We start from the raw sequence: 22,016 nt of genomic DNA, 5'->3' as shown, positions 1-22,016 counted from the left end.
TCCTCCTATCTTGCTGTTATTGATTTCCAGTTTAATTCCATTGTGGTTAGGCTTGCATTTTTACGGTTTTGACTTTTTGAAATTTATTTTTATTTTATTTTATTTTATTTTATTTTTTTGCCATACTGGGGATCAAACCTTGGGGACATTCTATCACTGAGCTACATGTCCAGCCCTCATTAGTTTTCTTTTTTTTTGGAGGGGGGGTGGGTAAATCTTTTTTTAGACATTGATAGGCTTTAAGTTTATTCATTGATTTATTTATATGTGGTGCTGAGAATTGAACCCAGTGCCTCACACATGCTAGGCAAGCGCTCTACCACTTCACCACAACCCCAGCTGTCCTCATTAGTTTTTATTTTGAGGAAGGGTCTCACTAAGTTGCCCAGACTTTCCTTAAACTTGTGATCCACCTGTCTCAGCTTCCTGAATCCCTGAGATTACAGGCATGCAACAGCCTGTTTTTCTTTTTAATGACCCACAGTATGTTCTCTCTTGGCAATTGTTTTGTTCCTTGGAAAGAATGCTTGCATGATCCATTTGTGGTGTCTTCTACAAATGCCAATGACATTTGGTTGTAAAAGGGGTGGCTCAATTCTTGTATATTAGGAGTCAACAAACAAGACTTCTCAAGTTGCCTTGTGGCACAATCCCCCTTTTGTTTGAAGAACGTTCTTTATTTCATCTTTATTCCTGAAGGATATTTTCATTACATACAGAAAATTGAAATGGCAGTTCTTTTCTTTTAACATGTGAAAAATATTTCTCCTTCCAGACGCCATAGTTTCTAATACAAAATCATAGTCATTTGAATCACTGTTATCTTTGAACTAATGAATTGTTTTTACCTAGCTGCTGCTAGACTTTATCCTTGTCTTCTGTTTTAAGCAGTTTGATTATGACGTGTTTCAACATGATTTGCTTTTGATTTATACTCTGGGATCTGATTATCTTCTCAGATCTTTTACCAAGTTGGAGGTCTTTTCAGCCATTATTTCTTCAATGTCTTTTCTGTACTTTGTCTTCCTCTTCTGGTACCTGGTTGACGTGAATGTTCTGTCTTTTGATATGGCCTCAGTGATCGTGGGGATTTCTTTGCTTTTGTTTTTCTTTCTTTTTAATTTTTTTCTCTGTTGTCTAGGTTGAATAATTCCTATTCATCTATCTTTGAATTCACTGAAATTTTCCTATTACCTTCTTTCTACTACTAAGCCCATTTGGTGAATTTTTAAAAATTAGCTTAGTATATAGAATGTGTTTGTATTTACAGAAAAGTTGGAAAGACTACAGAGAGTACCCATAACCACACCCAGTTTGTCTCTGATGTACTTACACAAGCGTAGTATGTTTATTATATTCATGAACCAATATTAGTCTGTTATTACTTACTGAAGTCCACACTACATGCAGAGTGCCGTAGTTTTGCCTAACGTCCCTTCTCTGCCCCAAGGATCTCATATTACATTTATTTATCATGTCTTCCTTGACTGTTCTTTGCTGTGACAGTTTCTTATACTCTGTTTTTGCTGACGTTGGCAGTTTTGAAGACTCCTGGCGAGGTATCTTATAGAATGTCACTATAATGGGATGTGTCTGATGTTTTCTCTCTGACTAGAGTGGAGTTTGGGAAGCACAAGGACATAAAGTCCCATTTTCATCTCATCACATCACATCACTGTGATATCACTGTGATGTTGACTTGGTGTCTGTCAGGTTTGTCACTGTAAACTTATTCTTGTGCCCTTTTCTATGCTGAGCTCTCGGGAAGGAAATCACTATGTAGAACTCACCCTTAAGGAGTGTGGACTTACAGCCTGCCTCCTGGAGGACAGAGTAGCTACGTAAATTGTTTAGAATTCAGTGAGCTTTTCATTTTGGTTAATGCACTCAGGATTCTAAAGCTTCTATTTGGTCTTTCCGTTTGTTGTTTATAGTTTTGTTTTTTTGTTGGTTTGTATTTTTCTGTTCACCTCACAATGTTCATGCTTACTTCTTGGAACATTTTTTTTTTAAAGAGAGAGTGAGAGAGGAGAGAGAGAGAGAATTTTTTTTTAATATTTATTTTTTAGTTCTCGGCGGACACAACATCTTTGTTGGTATGTGGTGCTGAGGATCGAACCCGGGCCGCACGCATGCCAGGCGAGCGCGCTACCGCTTGAGCCACATCCCCAGCCCTTGGAACATTTTTATAATGGCTGTTTTCAAGCTCTTGTCAGATCACTTCAGCATCTTTGCTGTCTTCTGTTGTCTTTTTCTACCATAATCTGATATTTTCCTGGTTCTTTGAACATGGAGAAGCTTTGGATTATATCATGGGTGTTTTAAATACTATATTATGAACCTCTTGTTATTTTTAATTTCTGTGGAGGATACAGATTTTGGTGTGTGTGTGTGTGTGTGTGTGTGTGTGTCTGATCAACAGATGATCAACACCTGAACAGCTTCCAGGTGTTGGATTCAGTGGTAAATTTGTTTAGCCTTTGTTGTGCTCTTAGCATCCCTCTTAGAATCTGTATTTTTACCCTCCAGAGGTCAATTTGGAACTAGGGTGGCAGTCTGTGTGAGAGTTTAATTTTCAAAGGCATTGTTACATTTAGGGTTATTATCATGTGTATACAGCTTATGGATGAACCCAGGAATTCATAAACAGCATTATGGGATCAGTTAGCCCAATCCCTCTTTACAATCTTTCCAGTACTTTCTGGTTCCCTAGGGACTCCCCTATTCAGTCTAGAAGACTGGTGTCTGAGCTACCTTATTCTGCCCTTTATTTCCCACACCTCCACCTGCATCCAAGGTAGGACAGAAACAATAAAGGCAGACGTTATCATGTCCTCTTGACACCACAGTTCTGTGATTAAAAAAAAAAAAAAAAGGCTCATTTCCCTCAGTCTTTGACAGGAGATGGTCCCACTAAGCATTAGGTATTCCTTGTCTTTTATTTGTTTTGGGGTTTTTTTTTCTCCTCAAGCCAGAACCAGGGGGCTTCTCCTGGAGCTGTCCTCTGTCCTCTATCCTTGACACCCATTTCAAGTTCCCTGGTAACTTGGGCCATGCAGGGATTACCAAAATAAATAAATAAATAAATAAATAAATAAATAAAAATGGAAAACTCAGGCTGGGGTCGTGGCTCAGTGGTAGAGCGCTTGCCTAGCATGTGTGAGGCCTTGGGTTTAATTCTCAGCACCACATGTAAGTAAATAAAATAAAGGTCCATTGACAACTAAAAAAATATTTAAAAAAAAAGATGGAAAACCCAATACCCATTCCCTGACCTTAGCATGTTAGTCTTTCCCCAATCTAACTGCTACTATTTACTTTTTACTTTCAGAGTTCACAAATAGTTTCTTTTTGTATTCTGTCCTGTTATTATAGTGCATTCAAGGGAGAGATGAGATGGATGGAGTGTTTGTTTCATCCTACCTAGACTTAGCCTAGAATAGTGCTTTGTGCTAGGACCAAGAATTCAAAGTGCTTCAAAGCCTCCCCAGTTACCACCATGTCCCTCTATCCATCCTAGAAGCATATTTCTCCAACTCCAATTTTCACATCTCCAATATCAGCTTTGAACATGCCCGTCTTTGACTTGCTAGAGTCATGAGTTTTTGTGTTACTAGCTGCTTGATTCTCATCCAAGAGGCAAAAACTATCCTTTAACTATCCTTTCTCGTTCTGTTTTCCTCTAGTTTTGCTTTGTTTTCTGGATACAATACGTCTTTGATAAGCATTGGTTGAACACAATTGGATTTCCATAGTATGTTGCCAGGAGTTGATCCCTAAGCCAGTAGCTCACTATGGAGGACCAGGAGTTACTCAGCACTTCCTCACATTGTGTTTGTTCCCAGAAGTAATCGTCCCTTCTGGGGCTCCATTCCTGTCCCTGATTCCTAACGTAGATTTTCCTCCTCTCTCTCGAATTCAGATCCAGGTTTGGAAGGACACAGCCAATTAAAAACCTCAATAATTATGATTTATTAAATTTCTTTTCCTTGTGGAATTGGAAAGAACACTGATAATTACAACATATTTAGGGGTTAATCACTCTAAAGCTTAAAACTCTTTCAAAGTTCTTTGAAAGAGCTTTTCATCCAATTCTTGGTAGCTTAGAAGGAAAGAAGAAGAGTTAGGCAAGGGCCTCAGGGAAGTATAGAGACATGCAGGTGGGGATCCTCACCCTAAGTAGCTACAAATACAGCCAAATGTCTCCAAGTGAAGATACTCCATTCAGAACTTTTCACTGTGTGATGGGTGATAAACTACAATTTCACAGAAACGTGGTGCACTCTCTTCTGTGCTGAAAGTCATGCTCTTCAGCTGTACTTAGCTTCTGGAGGGCAGCCTTTTAGGCAGCCAGATACTCCAGTCTGGAGTCCTAGAAGGATCATCAGCTCAGATATGTTGAGGCAGGTGACTTGGGTCTGTGGTGTGGTCCCTAGTGAACTGCTGCCGTCTCCTGTCTTTTTCAGGAAGCCTGTGCAGCCCTGCTGGATCAGTGTCTGCACCACGTGCAGTCCAGGGGTTCCCACAGGCCCCCTGAGAAGACCGAAAGCTCTGTGAATGTGGGATTCTCCCCTCTGTACCTGGCCTCCACCACACCCACTGTCTCTGGCCCCAGCCCAAGCCTTGTGATTGATGGAAGAAGTTTGGCCTATGCCCTTGAGAAAAACCTGGAGGACAAATTTCTTTTCCTCGCCAAGCAGTGCCGCTCAGTTCTCTGCTGTCGGTCAACCCCTCTGCAGAAAAGTATGGTGGTAAAGCTGGTCAGAAGCAAGCTGAAGGCCATGACCCTGGCAATAGGCAAGTATCCAGGCTGACCAGGCAGGGGCCCATCTCCCCCAACTGCTTTCTCCCAAGCAGTCTCATTTCTATCTAATACTCTCCCTTGGAAAACCATAACATGGGAAAAGCATTTCTCTTCATTGTTTTTCATTTATAAAATCATACTCTATGTGATAAAGTGAGCAACATGTTCCAAATATAAAAATTTACAATGGAAAGCCACAAAATATAGTGGTAGGTACAGGTACATGTCATGAAGTTGGTAGTACATTGCTAATTTAGAAGATGGTATTTACACAGTTTCTTGGGAGACAGAACATTAGAGACCTGCCTGTCCCAGGCAGTCCTGGAAAAAGTGAGGGGTCTACATGATCAGTGTTAACCCAGGCCAACTAAGAAAGAGGGAAGAGACAGGCGCAGGGGTTTCTGGTCTCCATGCAGCTGCTGGGGTCCAAGGCTCTACAATGCTTTAAGGACCCAGACAAGTGATGATCAGAATTCCCATAGCTCAACTGTGCTGACTGTTCTAAGACAATCATTTCATTAAATAAATCCATTATCAGATATAAATGGCTATACTACTTTACATCATTTACTTAAGGATTGACTGTGTATATAATGGAACTTTTCCTTGCAGGTTCTACTGGCCTGGAGAACCTTCCAGGTTCTTCTCCAGTGACACAGTGGTGGTGACTTTCCATATTATGTAACACTCCAAATTTGTATATCTGCACCTTTTATTATTAGTATTGCTGTGATCTGGGCTGTTCTGCTTCCCAGTTCCAAGAATGGTCACTGTTACTGAGTGATAATTACTCTATGTCCCTGCTTGTCCTTTCCTAAAGGTGTTGAGGGGCCCGACTTATCCATGTGTTCCTATACATTTGTCTATCAGCAACTTGATGAAATAAATGGGCCGCAAGGTACACACATTAGTTAATATGCTGGCTGGTTATCAATATGCAAAAAGAGCTGTATGGTGTACACTTCTTCACCTTGTTTTGAAAACTGCTTGGGAGAGTATGACTTGGAGTAGCCTTGGCTACCTGGCTGCAGTAGTTGAGTAACTATAATAATGATGAAATGATAGCATCTTTCATTGTACCCAACATATATTAAGGGCTCTGTAGGAACTGACATTGAAAAGGGAACACTAAATTAGAAGGTAATTCGGTACTAGCCTGATTTCTGCTGTGGCTGGCAGTTCAGATGTCTTACTATGGTTTGCTCCGACTGCTTAACTCAGTTCTCCCAGGGAAGGTGCTGTACTCTTTTCCCTGATCTTCCCTAATACTATTTCACAGGACTCAGTCCAGTGGGGACCCCAAGAAGATCCATCAGGTCCACTAGATTCTGCACATCTCATCTCAAATGATTCTTCCCACCTGTGCTGTTTCTAGGTGATGGAGCCAATGATGTCAGCATGATCCAGGTGGCAGACGTGGGTGTGGGCATATCAGGCCAGGAGGGCATGCAGGTAAAGACCAGTTGGGGCTGTCCCTAGGCACCAAGTGGCCTCCATTGGCCTCTTATACTGTCTTGCCATGAGCTTTCCCGGACTTCCCCTGGGCTGTCTCATGAAGCTAGGGGATTTGGCTTCAGTACACCTGATGTTCACCTTCTGCTAAGCCAGAGGGAGAAGATGAGGTGGAATGTCACTCTCCATATTTATGAAACAACGTGCCATAAACATATCTGCCTGTGTCTACCAGAGTATATTTTGGGGGAATCAGAGGTTCTGAGAGAGGCAAAGTGAGTCATTGCCTTCTCCCTGGCTCATGATGGCTCATCCCTAGGAAGCACTTATTTACTGTTCCCAAACACAAGTGACAGCATTTGAAAAATGGCCTTTGTTGTAGTGCTGTTGAAACCTGGTGTCACCATAAAATTGGAAGGTAGCCACCTTGACTCCCATGGAAATGCAGCTCTGCATTTTTCATTTGTCACTGTGTCAGTTCTCAGTGTTCCAGAAGTTGAACACATGAGTTAATTAAAAATGTGTTTCTTTTGGATACAGTATTATGACAATTTCCTGCATCTGACCAAATTTGAATCATAACATTTTTTAATTCAGTGGAGACTTCTGAAAACCATTCATTGAATGTTTTTCTAAAAATCAGGATGTTGGTCACCATGTATTCGTTGGTTAAATCATTCACTCATTCATTCATTCAAATCACAGTTATTTATTAAGTACTTACTATGTGCCAGGCCTGTGCAGAGATCATTCATTTTCTTTCTTGATGTAAAAATAACAGTCAGATGGAAGGTCTCTAGTTGGAAACACCTTGGTGTCTATGGGGAATTGGTTCCCAAATCCCCAGTGAACACAAAAATCTACAAATGACCAAATCTTTTACATTAATGGTGTAATATCTGCATATAATCTACACAATTCTCTCCCATACTTTAATCATCTCTAGCTTATTTCTAATACCTAGTACAATGTAAATGCTAAGTAAATAGCTGTTAATACTGCATTGTTTAGGGAATAATGACAAGAAAACATCTGTACATTTTCAGTACAGATGTAGTTTTTCCCCCAAATATTTTCCATCTCCAGTTGTTTAAGTCTGCATATGCAAAAATCACAATAGGAAGACTGACTATAGAAGATTGAAAAGTTCACAAACTTAGATCATCAGTTACCCAAACCAATTCTTAAAGACTTCAAAGCAAATATCTCTAAACCACTTCCTGTCAATATGTAAGGGTTTAAATGCTTTATGTGTTCTTTAATTCATTTATTCCATTATTCATTCTCTCAAAAAAATTATTCATTCAGACCTCACTTTTGTCAGGTACAGACTTAAAGATGCAGAGTCCATCAGATACAATCCTGTCCTCAGTGGAGTCAGTCTAAACACTCTGTCAAAAGGGACAGAAAGGGGCTGGAGGTATAAATCAGTGGTAGAGCCCTTGTCTAGCATGTGCAAGATCCTGAGGCTCAATTCCCAGTACCATCCAGAAATCAAAATAGGTCCATGGGCTGCAAGATAGACTTCTAAATTGTCTTTGGAGAAGGAACCCTGTTTGTTTAGAGCTAAGGTAGCCCACCTGAATCCCCAGCCTTCTGGGCTCCTACTTACCCCCAAATCTATTAATAAACACAGTGTTTATCCCTCTATTAAAGTGGCTTTGCAAATGCCTCTGAGCTATTTTGGAAATTCCACTAAAACCAGGATGGTAGATGTTGTGATTGTTCTGTAATCTTAGTTCTTACTCAGGACTTGGTTGCAGGGGCTGCTCCACAAATATGGTAGGCCAGTAAGCCCACAAAGACCAAGCATCTCAGAGATGCATATCTCTATTGCCCTCTCCACTGCTGATTATCCTTGCTTATCCTCAGTGGCTCCACCCCAACCTCTGATGCTGCTGCCACCACAGCAAGGATTCAGCATAGTTTCCCTTCATTTACTGGACTAAAATGCAAGACACAGGTCATATTCACCTGTAAACCTGAACACTTAGAACTGTAAGAAGTATCAGTATGTAAAATTAGAAAGTAGCTTAAATAAATATGGAAGCCTTCAGCAACACTGTACCTAGAAGTTACACCTTCCCAAAGCTGCATTTCAAGGCAAATGCACTATGGCTCAGGTGTTCCATCACTGCTCACATGATTTGAGTCAGAGATCCCCATAGAGGAGGCTTGTGCTCCTTACCTTGAGTAAAGGAGCAGTGGTGGCAGCTGTGTCCTCTCCCCAGACACTTGCTTAACATTAGGGTCTTTAATACAAAAGATATTTACTTGTTAAGTTTCTCTGCATGTAAGATTGACAGGCACTGCCCTAGTCAGCTCTTCACTACTAGAAATCGTGAAAACAGAGAAATGCTGAAAAAGTTTTTAAAAAATTATTCATTTTGTTCAATCAACAAATGTTTCTTTTTTAAAATTTATTTATTCTAATTTGTTATACTTGACAGCAGAATTCTTTTCCATTCATAATATGTATATGGAGCACAAATTTTCATTTCTCTGGTTGTACACAAATTAGAGTCATACCATTTGTGTTTTCATAGATGTACTTAGGGTAATGATGTCCATCTCATTCCACCATATTTCATACCCACATTCCCCCCTGTTACACTCCCTCCCCTTTCACCAATCCAAAATTCCTTCATTCCACCCATGGTCCCCACCCTCCCCCAACAAATGTTTCTTGAGCTTCCACCATTTGCATGGTGCTGTGCTGGATATCGTGAATAGGCAAAAGTAAGTCAAACTTATTTCTTTTTAAACTTCCTGGAGGAAGAAAATTGTACAAGTAGCAAAATAGTGACTGAAGTCAGATGAGGGTGAGGGAACTGCTGAGATTAGGTCCAAGATAGATTTACCCTTGGTCCTCCATATCCACGGGTTCTTCATCTGCAGATTCAAATAATGGAATGGTAAATATTTGGATTTGTGTGTGTGTGCTAAACATATGCAGATATTTTCTTGTCAATTTTTATTAAATAATACAGTAAAATGCCTATTTATTCTTCTGGGGAGAATAAAGCAAAATGTACTTTCAGGGTGACCAAACAAAAAGGACAACTATGGTTGATCTTTGGGTTGAGATCATGGTGTGGTTTAGAGGAATATGACATCCAGGGATGGAGAAAAGTGGGAAAATTCCATGCATCTGCAGTTTGTGGGTTGTTAAAAGATAGCATGGAACTATGTGCATGTATAAATAATGCCATAGTTAATTCCACTTTTATGTATATTCATAAATCACCAATCAAAAATAAATAAAGGAAAAAAACCCAGCAGGGACTTATTTTTAAAAAAAAGGCAAAATCTTTTTAAACCCATCAGTTACATATCTCATGTTTGAAGCCTTAAATTAATCCTGTAAAGTGATATCCCTGATTTATTGAGATTGAACATTTTTAATGAAAAGAGATGATGAAGGAGACAATGGTCAAGTCACACTTAACGGTGTTTGAAGCTGGATTTTTCCTTCCATATTTTGCCTTGCATTTGGGATAGGTAAGACAGACCTTATGCTGTGTGAGGCATCACCAATAATGGGAATTCTTCTCCCTTTCAAGGCAGTGATGGCCAGTGACTTTGCAGTGCCAAGATTCCGGTACTTGGAGAGACTCTTAATTGTCCATGGACATTGGTGCTACTCCCGACTGGCCAACATGGTGCTGTATTTCTTCTACAAAAACACAGTAGGTATTAGATACTGGGCTTTAGAGTTTCTTAATTAAAAGGCCTGGCATATTTAGAATCATCACCTAAATGAGACCTGTAAGTCACCCCAGGGCCTCTTGTCATTCCATCCTCCTCAGCTTCTGTGAATGTCCCTCAGTCCTCCAGTCCTTGTCTGGATTTGCACCCTGTAAGCTCAGAAAACCAACTCATGGGCACATGAGAGAAGCTGCACTTCTGAGGGAGAAGGTCCTGGGAACAAGAGGGTCCTCATGTGATTGAATATTGGAATCTGAGTCACTTTGTATATTTGCTTCTCAGGAGTGTGCTTCTATTATAGACACCCTACTTTCTCTAGAGCAGATAGGGAAGATCAAAGAATTAGTAGAAGTGTGCTTGGTAGTCTTGGGATCATAAGGTTACTTGGTCACAGTAGGATTCCAATATTCAATTGTATCTGTTGGAGACACACCCATCCCAGGCCTGTCAGTGAGTCTCCAGGTCAAAGCTGTACAGATTTAGGCCAGGCAGAAAAGAGGCCACCACACTTTTCTGGGCTTGCAGGGCTGACACGCCCCCTTGTGGCCAGCTCTGTCTATAGCTAAACTGACCCTTCAGTGAAGTCTTGCCCAGGCCAGATAGGCTGCAGATCATTCTTTCTGTCTAGGGAGTGAATACAGTGCCCTGTTTTATCCATTTCATCTGAATTTTAATGTTCATCTTAGTTCCTTCACTGCTAAGTCTTTAGAATGCTTTCTACATAGTCCTGCAGGATGGATCACAAGACTGTCACAGAATCCTGCCCCACTGATGAAAGATTTCCAGATACTCTGCTGAAAAGTTGCTAGGTTGCTGCTCAGTGGTCCTGCCTCTGAGCGCTTACACCCAGTATAACAAGTACTAAACAAACTCTTGGGACAAATGACCTTCCAGGGTAGATACAAAAATCTAGCTGTCTAGACATCAAAAATCCAATGTCAAGATTATCCTGTAGTCTTCTGAAAAAAGAATAAAATAAGTTAAAAAGTATATATTTTTCTAATTCCATTTGAAATCTCCATGCTAACTTTAAATTGACATCAGCATACCCTTTGTTCATGTTCATAATGGTTTGTTCCGGAGGCTGACACCTACCTTTCCATTCCCATCCTCTCCCACTCACTCACTCTTTCCTGATTTTCAAAATGTCTTCTAGCAAATGAATACAGATGATCAGAACCAATCATGGCATGTCTAATTGGATAGGTTTGGGCCTGGAAATTAATTCAGAGTTCTGCCTGGGACTATAACCAAGGAAAGCTGGTATACTGTTCCTGCCCTTGCTAGTTCATTTCTCCTTTCTGCCTACCTGCTGGAATTGAATCCCAGCACAGTGAGACCTCAAAGAAGCAGTTGCAAACACAGAGGCTCCTAGGTGTGAGCAGGTGGGTGAGGTGTTTGCAGGGGTGGGGGTGGGGGTTCCTGCTTCATTTCTGTCACTCACTAGCAGTAGGAACAATAGCAAGTTGCAAATGCTCCTAAGCATATCATGGAGTAACTCTCCCAGTAAACTTACTGCAAGTTGAAAATATCCCAATTTGAAAACACACTGAATACTCCTAACCTACGTAACATCATAGCTTAGCTGCACAGCACACTGCAGAGCTTTTGCTGTTTCCTCTTGTGATTTCATGGCTGATTGGAGCTCCAGCTCAAAGCCACTGCCCAGCATTTTGAGAAGAGAGGACCACGTATTCCTAGTCCAGGCAAAGATCCAAATTCAAAATTTAAGGTTAGGTTTCTCCTGAAGGCATATTGCTTTCTCAACATTTTCGTAAAAAAAAAAAAAAAATGCTAAGTTGAACCATGGTAGGTTCAGGACCATCTGTAGTTGCCTTCTTTGGGTGTTTTTTTCTGGGGGCTCAAGGAGGGGGAAAATTTTGGGAATTTTGGGAATTCAGCTAGCAATCTCAGTTTAATTCCCAATTAAAATTTCTCAGATTAAGAGAATAGCAACAAAGACATAGGCCAAGCCACTCAACATTTTAAATGCAAACAAAAGCCAGAGTGGCCACTTAGGATGGGCAAAACCCCCTGCTTGTCATGATGAAGCTGTCCTTGTTGGAGGACCAGGGAGGGCAAAGTGGCACCTGTTTCTATTCCATATAAGATGAAGGGCCTTTGTCAACAAACATTTGTCTACATGAGGAGTTAAGGAGAATCACTCTGCTTTCTATCATGAGAGATTCATTAGTTTTAAGAATAAGTTGGCCTTCCTTCCCAATAAAGAGCAAAGAAGAAGTGTTTCCATGGTAACAGTGGTTTGTGAACAAAGCTCTTTGGTAGTACAGGAAAAAAAAAAAAAACTCAATTATCTAAGTACTTTTCTTCCTCTTTTCCTTGACTCCATTTGCTCGAGGATGACTCATTAGGCCGAGCCTGTGGGGGTGAGTGCAAGAGAGTCACCTGTGGGAGGAAGAAAGGGAAGAAAGTCAATGAAAAGTTCCTAATTTATCCCTTGTTGGCATGGAAGGGGAAAGTTACCTAGTAAGAAATTTCAACCATAGATGGAAACAGGACTTGGAGGAGATGTTTCATCCACATGGACTAGAATTTCTCCTGATCTCGCAAAAAGCCACTTTCAGGTCAAGAAACCAAAGCTCAGAGAGGTTACTCTGTGACTGAGTCAGTGTTAAAAGGGTCAATAGTTGCAGCTTCAGAACCAAACCCAGGCTTTGTGGTGCCCACTAGAGAGTGTTCCTCCACTGTACCACGTTCTCTTTTGAACCAAGTTGAACAAGTTGGGTTTATTGCTCATACAATGACCAAGGTCAAGTTATTTCACCTCTTGGAAGCTCCATTTCCTTTTCTGTAAATGGTGAGAATACCAGCCCTGCTTGAACCTCAAACTAAGGAAATGGTGATCCTACTGACATAACAGCATGCCTCAGGTGAGCATCTACAGTGTGCCAGGCCTTGGTGGGAGCTTTAAAAATGCTGTAGGTCCTTCAGTACTCACAACAATCCCATGGCTAAATATCATTGGTTATGTCCATGTTGTGGACAAGGAAACTGAAGCATAGCAATGAAATGATATGTGCCAAATGGTACAGGAAATTAATTCAGAGTAAGTCTGCCTGGGACTATAACCAAGGAAAGCTGGTGTACTGTTCATGCCCTTGCTAGTTCATTCCTCCTTTTTGTTTACCTGCTAGAATTGAATCCCCAGCACAGTGAGGCCTCAGAGAAGCAGTTGCAAACACAGAGGCTTCTAGGTATGAGCAGGTGGATGAGGTGTTTGCAGGGGTGGGGGTGGGGGTTCCTGCTTCATTTCTGTCACTCACTAGCAGTAGGATCAAAAGCAAGTTACTCCTGATTGTAGGAGTGCTCTGTGTGTTAGTCAGCTTTGCACTACTATAACAAAATATCTGAGATGAACAACTCATGAGAAGGATGGGTTTATTTTGGCTCACAGTTTCAGAAGATTCAGCCCATGGTCAGTTGATTGAGTTGCTTTGGGCCCATGGCAAGGCAGTGCATTGTGGCAGGAGTACATCTGTGTGGCGAAGGATGCTGCTCACCCCATGGAAGCCAGAAAGCAAAAGAGAGGAAGAGGAGGGATATGGGTCCCAGTTATCCTTTCAGGGACATGTTCCCAATGACCTAGCTTCCATCACTCGCCCATCTTCTAAGCGTTCTACCACCTCCTAGTTGCACCACAGGCTGGCAAACAAACCATAAACATCTGGGCCATTGGGGGCATTTTAAGATACAAAATATAGTACTTTGCAACCAGTAAATTGCTGTTCCCCCTGCCTCCCATGTTACCCATGGGCTGCTGATTCTCGGTGATGTAGTAATAGTGGGAAGAGAATGGCCCAGCTCCCACTTCTACTGAGCATGGGCTTAAGGTGACTAATATACCTCCCTGGACCTCACTTTCCCAGCTGTTAAGATCAGAGATGGTACCTATACCCACCCACCAGCAGGGAGCCCAGTGGATAGCCAGGGCTCTGTCCTGGTAGTGAAACTATCACTATCATGACCTTTGCTGTTGTGCTACCCTCAACAGAAGTCAATCATTGGGCTGGAGATGTGGCTCAAGTGGTAGCGCGCTCGCCTGGCATGCGTGCGGCCCGGGTTCGATCCTCAGCACCACATACCAACAAAGATGTTGTGTCCGCCGAGAACTAAAAAATAAATATTAAAAATTCTCTCTCTCTCTCTCTCTCTCTCACTCTCTCCTCTCTCACTCTCTCTTAAAAAAAAAAAAAAAGAAGTCAATCATTGCCCGCTGTTCCTCATCAAGAGGGTGTGTGACTAGAGAGGGAAATGAAATCAAAGATGTAGGTTCTGTTTGGAGCATAAGCAGAGGAGAGTCCTGGGTAGAAGCCACAGGTTGCAGCTAATTAACCCTCTTGAAATGTAAGCAGCCCTAGACTACCCTGTCAATCCTTGATTTTGTTTTATACTAATGATCTATACAGCTCTTCACTCCTCACAGGACTGCTCCTGTGAATTCTGAATTCCCGCTTCCAGTCCCTTATGTTTAAGGGAATGAGAAGGGTTGGGGGAAGAGGAGGAGGGACAGTCAGAGGCAGAAACCAACATCAGGGCTCAAGGATTAGGCTGCCTTTGGAAGAATTGCTGCCTATCAATTTAATCTTTTCAGTTTCCCATCTAAGGGAGTTAAGGGTCCTGCAGAATTTAACTGTAAAGACAACTAGAGAATCGCCTGTTGTCATTTTTCCTTTCTGGATTGCAGATGTTCGTGGGCCTCCTGTTTTGGTTCCAGTTTTACTGTGGTTTCTCTGCATCTGCAATGATTGACCAATGGTATCTAATCTTCTTTAATCTACTATTCTCGTCACTTCCCCAGCTTGTGACTGGGGTGCTGGACAAGGATGTACCAGCCCATGTGCTGCTTTTGAAGCCACAGCTCTACAAGAGTGGCCAGAATATGGAGGTAAGCTTTCCTGAGTCTCCTGGCCCTTTGCTTCTATGTTCACCTTCCAGAAAGTGCAAGTCCCCTTTAAATACTCACTTTGCACAAATCGTTAAAATTCTAGAATCCAGCCTATGGAAGGATAAAAACAGATGCTGTCTTTGAACCCCATAGTACTAGCTTTGAGTTTCTATAACAAAATACCTGAGATATTTAACTTATAAAATAAAACGGTTATTTAGCTCATGGGTCTGGAGGTTCCAGTCCAAGATAAAGTATAACCATTACTTTTCAGTGGGGGTGCTATGTAGCAATGGTGGGGAGCACATGGTGGAGAGCACATGGTGGAGGAAACGGCTAACATTAGAAGCCAGAAAACAAAGAGAAAGAGACTAGAGTCCCACCATCCCTTAAAGGGCACACTCCAGTGACCTCCAATGACCTCCTTCTCAGGCCCAACTTCTTAAAGATTCCACAACACCCCATGTTTTTTGGATTTTGAACATTCCCCAAAGGTCGACATATTAAAAGCTTTATATAAGCTTTTAATATGTCGACCTTTGGGGAATGTTCAAAATCCAAACGATAGTGTGCATTAAGTATATTGACTTCATCTCCACCCTGGTTCTTTCCAAAAGCCCAAGGAAAAGTCCATCCCAGATCCTTGAATCTAATGACTGAGGTTCAGATAGGAATTTTTCTAAAAGAATGCCAAAAAAAATTTTTTTGTTTTTGTTTTAAAAATGATCCAATGGGATTAAGAAGACAGACCCATAGGGAAAACCATTTAACCATTGGAAGAATAAACAGATGTAAATATATGTTTGCATCAGCACCACCACAAGATTGACACACTAACCACCAGCTATTCTCAGCCAGCCATCAAATAAACCATTTAAGTGCTTCTCTGGCAAGTTTGCACCCTGTGTGTTTAAAAAAAGAATGCCATACCCCGTTTATCATACAATAATCTCTAATTGAGAGTTCGTTCACTTACAAAACTTACAAGTTAACTTCCCCTGTCCACCTCCGTGGTCATTTGATTTCCACATTGACAGGCTGGGCAGTGTTGTCAAGGTTCTGGATCAGGCAAATGAAGAGGTTTCTGTTTAGAACTAGTTATCTCCTTAGCTGGCCTCAGTCTCCTTGGCTAGCCATGGGGCAAAGATGCTGCAGGTTTGTCCTGTGAGTAAAGTAACCAATAGGAGGAGTGTACCCAGCACTTTTCTTAAGTACTAGTATGTGCTCCTTTCTGATTTTCTGCATTTCCTGTAGGCCAGAGCCCATGCCAGGTATTTGAGGACTTAGGTGGGTTAAATATAAATTTGATCACCCAGGTAATGAAAATTCCATTTGTCAATATCAAGATCATTTTGGCCCATGGGTATATAGTATGCTACATGCTACTGTAACAAAATATTGAGACAGTCTACTAATTTGACTCACAATATTAGAGGTCCAAGGTTGAAGCGCTGCATCTGGTAAGGACTTTGTTGCTGGCAGAAACCTGAAGCAGCGCATGGCATCACATGGCAAGGGACAGAGGGCAAATATGTGGCTATGTCTCTTCTGATCTCTCTCCTTTTTATAAAGCCATCAGTATTCACACTGAGGTCTTTATCTGTTCTTAATCATGTCCCAAAGGTCCCCCTCTAAACTTTTTACCAACTTGATCAAATCATAGCTAAATCAGAATGAGAGTTTTTTTTTTATTTTAACATTGGGACACATCCATCATCTAGTTTTAAAATTTAAGATGTACTTTAAGAAACACCCTGTGGGACCCACCACCAAACCTTGACAAAGTGGAAGGGATGGAAGGGTTCAAATCAGGGAGAATGCCCAGAATGTCAAGTGTTCTTCCTACTTGAGGGAAATGTTCCCTAGTAAGATTTAGAAATCAGTTTCCTCTTTCACTGTTGACCTGTAACTACTGTAGCCTGTGTTCTTGGTACAAAAGATCCCAGTGAGCAACTCAGCTACAAACAGTTCTGCAAACATTTGGGTAATGGGGTTCTATCTACCAACTAGAGCCTTACCTTCCCAAAGTCCTAAATAGCAAGTTTTTTGTCTGATGCTTGGCATTCAGAGCTGCAGCATCCTAGAAAACATCATTTGAAGAGATGAGCATTTCCCTATAATCTCCGTGCTTGTTTTTGTGTTCCAGGAATATCGGCCACGTGCCTTCTGGTTAAACATGGTTGATGCTGCCTTCCAGAGCTTGGTTTGTTTTTTCATTCCTTACCTGGTAAGTTGACACACAACATAGTTTTCCCCATCAGCTGCATCTGGGGACCCACAGACATGGTACACTGCTGTCTTTCAGGCCTACTATGACTCAGATGTGGACATGTTTACTTGGGGAACCCCCATCACAGCAATCGCACTGTTCACTTTCCTGCTGCACCTGGGTATTGAAACCAGAACCTGGGTAAGAGTCGTAGACATGGTCACATCCCAAAGGGGCCCTCATGTTGCAGACCCCACACTTCCAGCAGGTTCCATGAGATATAGTTTTTTTTTTTTTTTTTTTTTTTTAAGCAGACTGCCCACTGCCCACACTTCTGAACATTCCTCACTGTCTTGTTTTCTTATCTTGCCCCTATGCCCCTGTCCCAGGCTGGTCCACAAGCTTCTGAGGTTTCACCAAGCCCTACCAGCCACCCATGACAAAGACTCCAGTTTTTACTAAAATCATAGAACATCACCTCCACTCACTGATGACTGTTGGGGTTTATTTGCCACTGTTAAGTTGAAATAAAACCCCTCTCTGTTTTTCCTTTAGACCTGGCTCAACTGGACAGCTTGTGTCTTTAGTATCTTTTTATTTTTCACCGTGGCTTTGATTTACAATGCTTCCTGTGCAACATGTTATCCTCCATCTAACCCTTATTGGACCATGCACACATTACTGGGAGACCCCGTGTTCTACTTGATTTGCCTCATAGCACCTATCACTGCATTGCTGCCCAGGTGGGTATCAGAGATGGTGTCTCTGAGTCCTAAGTGAGTACACAGAGCATGTGCATTGCTGTGCATTTCCCCCTGTGTGAGTAGTCTCAGGAAACAGGTACCTGTAGCAGTATCTGATTTTCTTTTCTCATGTGCTCTTTCCAGATTGTTTTTCAAAGCCCTCCAGGGGAGCCTCTTCCCAACCCAACTTCAGCTGGCACGCCAGTCAGCCAAGAAATTTCCCAAGAAACCCCAAACTCCCAAAGAAATCTTAGTTCAGAAACATTTCCCTGGAGACCCAAAAACAGAGCTCTCGGAAGGGATGACCATGAGTCCCTCTGAGACCCTCTCCAAGGACTGTGCCTCAGAAGCTTCTCAGAACACACAGCAGCCATCCTGCTCCCTAAAGACCAGCAGGGAGCTCAGCACAGTGGACATAAGCATGCCATTGAGAGAGGACACCATGCAGGAGGGACTGGATGCTCAGGCCCCGGGATCCTCCAGGCCAGTGGAGGCTGTTTTAGAAGCGTGTCCTGAGGACTCCAAGAGGAAACCCACCAGTACAAGCCAGGAACCCCCTCTCTCGTCCCTCTTCAACCTGCCCAGTTTCGGTTCACTCAACTGGATCTCCTCCCTCTCAATGGTCAGTGGGCTGGGAAGTGTCTTCCAGTTCTCCAGAAATAGTTTACACATGGACAAGCAGGATGGAGAGTTCCTGCCCAGCCCCCCACAGCCAGATCAGGACTTACATGGCTTACAGGGACAGGCCACAGACTACTTCTAGGATCACCTTCAAGGGACAGCAGCAGAAAGTCACAGTGAAAACCTTGAAATGGCCTTTTATATATATATAACGTAGATATTAATATTATTTATGTTTATTATTTGCACAGAAGAGTTCTAGGGAGATATATTTTTAAATGTTTCAAAGGTTAACACAGGAAACAAGAGGTACCAAAAAGAAAGTTTATTTTTTAAAGTTCTAAGTAGAGTATATTGAAAAGAAAAATAAAGAGCTTTAACATATAAATATATAAATATATATATATATATATATATATATATATATATAAAGTTGAAAGAAGAATGACACTTAAAAAGTGTCTTTGAATTTATTTTTTCATCTCATTTTGTAAGAAAAGGCAATAGGACTTATTTTCTTCAACATGCGTGACCCTTGCTTTCCCCGAATACACTCTTGTGATTAAGCCCAGTGAATCTGGGTGGGTGTGGACATGGATGGCAGTGAGGAGAGGTGATAGAGGGTAGGGCATGTGAACTCCCAGGACATATCCCTCCACTGGCTTCCATTTCTACCAACCCAGAAGGACTGTGGCTCTGCTTTACCCATGAAGGAGAAAGTGAGAACTCAAGAAAAACTCATGTGTGAAGTTTATTCTGATGCTCAATTCAATGCAGGCACTTTGTAAAAGATCTTGTAGGTATGACGGCCCTATGTAATATTTTGCCTGTTAAGATCATCACAAGCAATAAACAAACTTCACTTTGCAAAGACACTGTGTCCAGTCACCACAGTCATATGAAGTATTAATATATGACCTAATGGAGTGTGTTCTGAATACTCCGGGGAACTTCCTTTTAGATTCTATGAAGAAAACAGCTCAGAGACACACTACCCTGTCACTGCACAGCTCCTTATACCTCAGCTTCCTGGACTGGGGCCATCAGCACTATCCAAACCCTTTCTGCCAAGAGGCTAGATGTTTTGAGCAATTATCTTCAGGCATTTGTCTGATGAGCCATTATTTCTGTCCCTCTAAAAAGAGAAAAAGAAGGGGGAAAGATTCTTTAAAAAAAATCTACTGGGGATTCTTTTCTGAGCCCTTTATTTCAACTTTGTCAGACAGTCATTAATGTCATGACCACTCTGCTCAGTAATGAAGCTATGAAATAAGCAGGGTATCTGATTAAATTATCAGGACTTCTGGCTCATGTGGACACCTACTGCCAAGTACAGCAATGAAAAAAGAACAAAAGGACAGTGAAATTTGGGGAAGAATTTCTAGTTATCCAATCAGTGTGGTTCATTACAAGTACCAGAAAACATACTTTATTCTGGTCAAAATGAAAGGGAAGGCATAGCTCATTGTCTGCAGGTCCTGAGGAGGATGGGCTCCAGGTGATTGGACTCATCAAACCAGAATCCAGGGTGCTGTGGTTTGAAAGTATCCTCCAATATTCCTACAATAGAAACTTAATTCCCACTGCAACTGTGTTGGGAGGTGGGGTCTTTGGGTGAGATGTTTAGGTCATGAGGCTTCTGTCCCTATCAAAAAGGTTTGCAGGGTTTGGCTTTCTTTTGCCCTTATACCTTCTGCCATGTGAACATGCCGCAAGAAAAGCCTTCACCAAACACAAGCACCTTGGAACTTTCCAGCATCCAGAACTGTGAAAATAAATCTGTTCTTTATAGAATACCTAGTTTCAGGTAATCTGGTTCAGCAATGCAGAATGACTTGAGACACAGGGCTTTTCCCCCTCATCTCTTCCTTTAGTTTTTTTGGGGGATAGGGGTGGGGTTAGTTTTGTTCCAAGTCTGCCTCTGTTCTTGATGATACATTTGCTGGAGTCATCCCTGATCATATCCACATATCACATCGTCCGCAGAAGGGAGAGGACACTTCTATACACGTTGTAAGCTGAGTCTGGGTTTCCTTAGCCTCACCCTGTATAGATTGCATGGCAGCTTTAAAACCAGTTATTGCCATTTTGATGAGAGTGTGTCTTTTTGAGGTTTTCTTGCTGGAACTGCCAGAGTACCTGGACTGCATGAGTGCATGGACATTCAGAGGAATATTTGGGTCCTGTTTGATGGAGAGACACAAGGGAGACTGGAGGCAGCTTCAGTAGCCAGTGTTGCTGGGCCAAAGATGGCAGTGGTCCTCACCCTGCCTGCTCCCTTCCTGATGCCTTTCAATTGTCTTTAGGGTAGAGCATATGAAAAGAATCTTCTTAGGAAGGTACACACTCTACTATTTCCTGAATTAAGCTAATGGTCATCAGCACAAAGTATCCATCCATAATCATATTAACCTGAATATCTGAGATTTTAAAATGCCCAGGTTCCAGATATTCTTTTCCTTACAATCTACCCTTTCTACAAATGATATCTCTTATCTGTAGATACATCATCTTAGGTAATAGAGTGATCCAGGCAGGGGCCCTGGGAATATGCCTACCAAAACCAGTTTAAAGAAATAAACATTGTAAATGGCATTGACAGCTGCGTTGTAGGATGTGGAATATTCATAGAAATTTACAATAATAATCTGTCACAACCAAGTGTGATTCAACTGAACATGAATGGAACTGAGTTTTATGATTATCTTACCAAATACTAATAACAAATCTAAAATCAATTGGGAATGGGAAAGACAGTAGAATGAATTGGACATAACTTTCCTATGTTTATATACGAATACATGAACAGTGTAACTCCATATCATGTACCACCACAAAAATGGGAAGTTCTACTCCACATGTGATATGTCTAAATACATTCTACGTCATGTATAACTAAAAAGAATAAACTTAAAAAAAATGGGAAGCCTGGCTATCTAAGGCTGGCTCTGCTCTTGGGAACAAAATCGCTGGACTAGTTATTTAATGTTGTTCAGCATAGTTTGTTCAAAGTCAAAAACAATTCAATTAAAATTCTTGGAGGACAGGCATTATGTCCTGTTTGCCTTGTGTCCTCATCACTTTGCACAGAATCTAGTAGTTTGAATGTGTTTGGTAAGTGTTGAATGAATGCAAGAATAAATGTTAAAAAAATTAAAGAGGTTAAGAAAAATTGCTTGTTACAACTCATTACTATTTGATATTTACTAGCAATTCTGGCTAAGGCAAATAAGATGAATTTTTTAAAAGAATCAACATTAGAATGTCAAGAGACTGAAATTACCATTACTTATACATAATATGATTGTGTACCTGGAAAATTCAAATGAATAAACTAAAAGGATCTCAAAATTAATGAAAGCAGGAAATAAATTGACCCACTATAAAGGAAACAAACCACAGCTTTTGTATAGAGCCATAGCAAACCAGAAGAGAGGCTTGGAAAGATCTCATTCACCAATACAACACCAATGCCAAAAAAAAAAAAAATGCCTAACATACTGAAGAATAATTTCAATAAATATAAAGGCATCTCACCAGTGTTTAGGAAGATGAAATCCAACCAAGTCTTAA

General features: G+C 41.3%; 1 protein-coding gene across 4 annotated transcripts in view; it reads left to right on the top strand.

The window, feature by feature from the left end:
* Positions 1–21,801, top strand: part of ATP10A (ATPase phospholipid transporting 10A (putative)) — a 187,926-nt gene extending 166,125 nt beyond the window's left edge. The window contains exons 14-21 of one of the 4 annotated variants that reach the window (XM_081291318.1): positions 4,467–4,797; positions 6,180–6,256; positions 9,820–9,945; positions 14,784–14,870; positions 17,017–17,097; positions 17,176–17,280; positions 17,635–17,822; positions 17,967–21,801. In XM_081291318.1, the coding sequence (XP_081147444.1) occupies positions 4,467–4,797; positions 6,180–6,256; positions 9,820–9,945; positions 14,784–14,870; positions 17,017–17,097; positions 17,176–17,280; positions 17,635–17,822; positions 17,967–18,585 (1,614 nt within the window). In that variant the 3' untranslated portion in view covers positions 18,586–21,801. Of the gene's footprint in view, positions 1–4,466; positions 4,798–6,179; positions 6,257–9,819; positions 9,946–14,669; positions 14,871–17,016; positions 17,098–17,175; positions 17,281–17,634; positions 17,823–17,966 lie in introns of all 4 variants that reach the window. The other 3 variants (XM_081291319.1, XM_081291316.1, XM_081291317.1) reach the window with 3 other exon arrangements.
* Positions 21,802–22,016: the final 215 nt, after the last annotated feature.

This window comes from Spermophilus citellus (assembly GCF_964194105.1).
Source record: "Spermophilus citellus genome assembly, chromosome: 4".
NCBI lineage: Eukaryota > Metazoa > Chordata > Mammalia > Rodentia > Sciuridae > Spermophilus > Spermophilus citellus.
Note: the sequence above shows the minus strand (reverse complement) of the source record. Positions and strands in the feature narration are given on the sequence as shown.